The 4,575-nt window shown below is 40.1% G+C and overlaps 1 protein-coding gene across 1 annotated transcript; it reads right to left on the bottom strand.

Annotated features, from left to right (window-relative positions):
* Positions 1–368: 368 nt before the first annotated feature.
* Positions 369–3,445, bottom strand: LOC112450753. The gene is made up of 3 exons (XM_037974302.1): positions 3,359–3,445; positions 2,058–3,248; positions 369–509 (listed from the first exon to the last, which is right to left on the bottom strand). Exons 2-3 carry the CDS (start codon positions 3,234–3,236, stop codon positions 369–371), a joined length of 1,320 nt encoding a protein of 439 aa, XP_037830230.1. The 5' UTR covers positions 3,237–3,248; positions 3,359–3,445.
* Positions 3,446–4,575: the final 1,130 nt, after the last annotated feature.

Raw genomic sequence — 4,575 nt, 5'->3', positions numbered from 1 at the left:
GGAGCTGGCCCAAGTGGCTGGGGAGAGGGAAGTCTGGGTCTCCCTGCTTAGGCTGCTACCCCCGCAACCCGACCCCGGATAAGCGGAAGAGAATGGATGGATGGATGGATGGATGGATGGATGGATGGATGGATGGATGGATGGATGGATATAAGTTTAATCTCAAATTGTCTCCCTCGTTTTGTGGATGTGGTAGTGATTGTGTTTGGTCAGATATATTTTAAAGTTGTTTTTTTTTATTTGTCAGTGGTTATGTTTGTCAGGGGCTGTCATTGTCATAGTTTAATCAGGTCTTGTGGGGCTTCACTGGGACTGTTTTTCACTTCTTTTCTTTTCTTTTTTTTTTTTTTTTTGCCCTCTGGCAGGATTTAAAGTTCTTTGTAGTCATGAGCCTTCAGTAACAGTTTAATTTCCTTTTCCGTCTTAGTGGCCGATCTCCATATTTCAGTATAAAGAACATCCTCAGGAGGAGCATCCTCTGGCAAGGGTTCCCATGGTGCTGGTTCTTCCTTAACATAAAGAGGTATTAAATGTGGCAGTCTTAAGGGAACTATTGATTCAGGCCATGGAGATATGGGTTCTGTACAGCTGTCAGATTCTGATTTGTGTTCCGGTTGTGGCATTAAAACTTTCTCTATTGGTTGAAAATCTGAGGTCCACTGATTTTTTCCAAAAGTGCCTAAACAGGAGCCAGTGTCTGTCCACAGTGTAACGTTGTGGTCCATCCCTGCAGTAATGATCTTATTACAAGAAGACTCAAACATAACAGTAACTAACTCAGAGGAACTTGCCTGCCAGGAGTTCAACAGTGGAGGTGACCGCAGAGACACGTTCCAACCTTTAAATGTCTCAAAAGGCCCGTTGTCTGTTTTCAAGCCAAATTCCTGAATATCCCACAGACAGACTCTTCCAGTACTATCACCTGTCAGTAAAATTGTGTCTGTCTCATTAGTTGACATGCATGTAATTGTTGCGCCATCGTTCTCCGATGGCCTAAACTTTCCTATAAACCCTCCCTTCTCTTTCACTGACCAGGCAGAGATGCAGTTGTTCTCTAAGATCAGCAGTGTTGCTGTTTCCTGTGTAACCTCCCTGGACTTGAGAGATAACAATTTAGGACCTAAAGTTGGTCTGCTTTTCTCTTCTGTGGGCTGACGCGGAGAGTTTTCTACTGTCTTCGGCAGCAATTTAGACAATAGTGGCACCATGTAAGTTTTGGGATATTCTCTGTAATTTATGTAATACTCAGCTTCTAAGTCCTTTATATCCCAGGTAAGAACAATGCCCTCACTAGATGCAGTTATCAGTTTTTTGTCATGGATTTCCATGGAGCAAACGTCACTTAATAGGTGACTCTCTAAATATTTTTTCTTAGTCCCCTCATATTTAACTGCTATAATTTTGTTGGAGGTTTTTGAAAAAATAAAAATGTATTTTTTGTCACAGACAAGGCCTGAAACATCCATTATGTTAAGGTCATAAACATTAACCACCTTGCCACTGTTAACATTCCATATTTTGACTTTTCCGTCTTGAGCTGCTATGACAAGTCTGCGTTTGCTTGGATCAAAGGACATCAAAATGTTTTTCACAGAATCTTCTGAAGTAATTTTAAAATGCATGTTGGCCGTTCCAGTAAACAAATCCCACGCCGTCACAACTCCATTCTGGCAAACGGAGACAACCTGCTTCAAAATGTCCTGATATATTACACTGCACAGGGGCATATTATGGGATGTTGACGTATTATAAAACAAGTCAGTTGCTCTTCCAAAACATTTGGCTATATCGGTGTTAGCAAGAAGTAACTCCTTGTTATATGTGTTGTAGCATACGGCTGTGACTGGGGGCGTTTTCATGTTCTCAGGAAAAAAGCTTTGATTAAAGTCAAAGGTCACATCAGACCAGATACGGATGTTTTTATCAGCAGAGATGCTCACAAAAACTTTGTCTAAAGAATTGTATAGGATGTGAGTGATGGAGGCTTTATGTCCAAATAATTTGCTTTTCATATTGTTGGGAGACAAAATAACTATTAAACCTTTGGTATCACCGACCATCAGATATTTGGAAATGGGAGAGAATTCAGCACAGGTGATGAACGTGTCCTTTCCACTGGTCTTATATACGTGTTTAGACACTTGGAGCTTTCGAGTCTGGAGCTCATAGCTGAAATCTCCGTAGATCATGGACTGAGATGTTTTGCCGCAGACTGCAAAGTTATTTGAAGTTGGAACGTATCGTACACAAGAGCACACTTCCTCAAAGATTGTGATCTTTACACAAAAGAAAGTTTTGTCGACAGTCTTCAACAGAGATGAAAAAGATACAGATGAAAAGTCCTCTTTGAACAACTGTGAGTTGAAAAAGCTATTTCTACACGTATAATTAGAGTTCATTATATACAAAAATCTGTTTGCATCTCCTAGAGCAAGGGTGGCTTTTTCCTTATCGGACCAGCAATCCATGGCTGTGATCTCTTCCTCCACCAGGCAGCATTTCAGTTTGACATTCTGATTCCACGCTTCGCAGTCGTAAAACAAAACCTCTTTCTGAGATGTGGAGACGATCAGCTCATTGAGATTTTCCATAAAAACCATGTCGTGAACTTTCATCTTTTTTTGATGATGTAATCTGGGTGCTTTTTCTCCTCTGTCTGCGAGGCAAATTGTGCGTGACTTTTTAAAATCACTCGTTGAGAATCTGAGTTTACCGTCTTTAGAAATATACATGTACACGTGACAGTTTTGGTAAGGTCTGAGTTGCTGGGTTAATTTATCTTTCGTATAATCTGACGGGTTAACATCCAATGAGGGGTAGCAAGCTATTTTTACAATTGATTTTTGGGAATTAACAGGAATTAATTCAGATGGTATGCGAAAAAATGGGTTCAGGCAATCTTCCTTAAATCTGGTTCCATCTTGGTCAGCGAGAAAGGAAAAAAGTTCTTTCTTGTCCACAGATCCGTCACAGTTTAAGTCAATTTTTATGTGGAGCGCAAGGATGGAATCTTTGCTAAGTGAACTGTCTATTCGATGTAAAAACTGGGTAAATTCATCGACATCCAGCCCTCCGCTTTGGTCAACATCCACTTCATCAAATAACTTAATAAGTTTACCTACTTGCTCCGAATTGAAAGTGACCTGAGTGTTGCTGGAATCCTCAGAGACATTTTCTATGGCTGAATGAGAGTCCTCTTCAGCAAAGTTGGGCAGTTTCTTAAAAAACCCTGACATCTTTATCGTCTTCTGAAATTAAATATCACAGTTGAAAAAGTTGCACAATGCGAAAATCACAAATCAAATCTTTAAGTCACACGAATGTGTTACATCGAACCGTCTTCCGACAAGGTAGTTACCTGCTTTGATCAGTGACATATACTATATATATACTATGATATATACATCATTGCCTTTGATCGTCTTAAAGGGCAGCTCGACGCATGCGCAAAGAGATCACAGTCAGAAAGTGGCTGACGGGACGTGATGACGTTCACGGTAAGGCGTATTGCGTCACTTCCTGTTTTGCCTGCTGCTCGCGGAATCGTTTTATTTACTGAATTTGTCCAACCTTTACAGTTTCTGGCTTCCAGTACACACCCTGGATACTGTTGTCTTCTAGTATTGGCCTTTTCTTGGGACACCTCCTGTCCTTCATCACATCTTGGTGATGATCTGGGATCTGCTAGCGTCTGATGCGGAGAGATGGCATCCATCCCACTTTGGGTGGAGCCGCTCTTCTTTCTGGGACTTCGGCTGATTTTGTTAGTCATCCAAATGATTGACAACCCAGGGTCCAGTCCAGGAAGCAGAGGTGTAACCTGTCTGCTGCGTCTCCTCTGTTACCCAAACCTCCACTGAAACGGTCCCAAAGTAAATCAACCAAAAATCTTATGAGAATAAACAGTTACTTCACCAAAACAACCAAATCAAATCATTAAATGTGGATTACTGAACAGAAGCGCTCTCCTCTAAGTCTCTGTTAGTTAATGATCTGAAAACTGATCAGATTGATTTATTTTATCCTACAGAAACCTGCCTACAACAGGAGGATTTTGTTGGTATAAATGAACCCACTCCTGCTAATTACCTAAACTTTCATGTTCCTTGAACAACAGGTCGAAGTGAAGGAGTAGCTGCTATCTTTCAGTCAGGATTGTTTATTATTGCTAAACAAGTTATTATTTATAATTCTTTTGAGTCTTTGATGCTCAGTCTTTCTCACCAAAATGGAAATCAGAAAAAAAAGACCACCACCATCTGTAACATTATTATTCTCCTCTGTCTTTAAGAGTAATGTAACAGAGAGCAGCAACTTAGGTGATCTTGTTGATAATATTACAACTTCAATGCAAACATCACTTGATAAAAGCTGGCTTCTTGGTTTATTTCAAAATTACGTTCTTTAAAACAGACATCTAGAAAGTTGGAAAGAAACTGGCTCTCCACTAACATGGGAGAATTCTATTTAACCGGGAGATAGCTTGCTAAAATATAAGAAAGCACTTCATGAAGCTAGAACTGTATATTATTCATCTTTAATAAAAGAGAATAAGAACAACCCCAGGTTTCTGTT

Source organism: Kryptolebias marmoratus, linkage group LG24 (assembly GCF_001649575.2).
Source record: "Kryptolebias marmoratus isolate JLee-2015 linkage group LG24, ASM164957v2, whole genome shotgun sequence".
Taxonomy (NCBI): Eukaryota; Metazoa; Chordata; class Actinopteri; order Cyprinodontiformes; family Rivulidae; genus Kryptolebias; species Kryptolebias marmoratus.
Note: the sequence above shows the minus strand (reverse complement) of the source record. Positions and strands in the feature narration are given on the sequence as shown.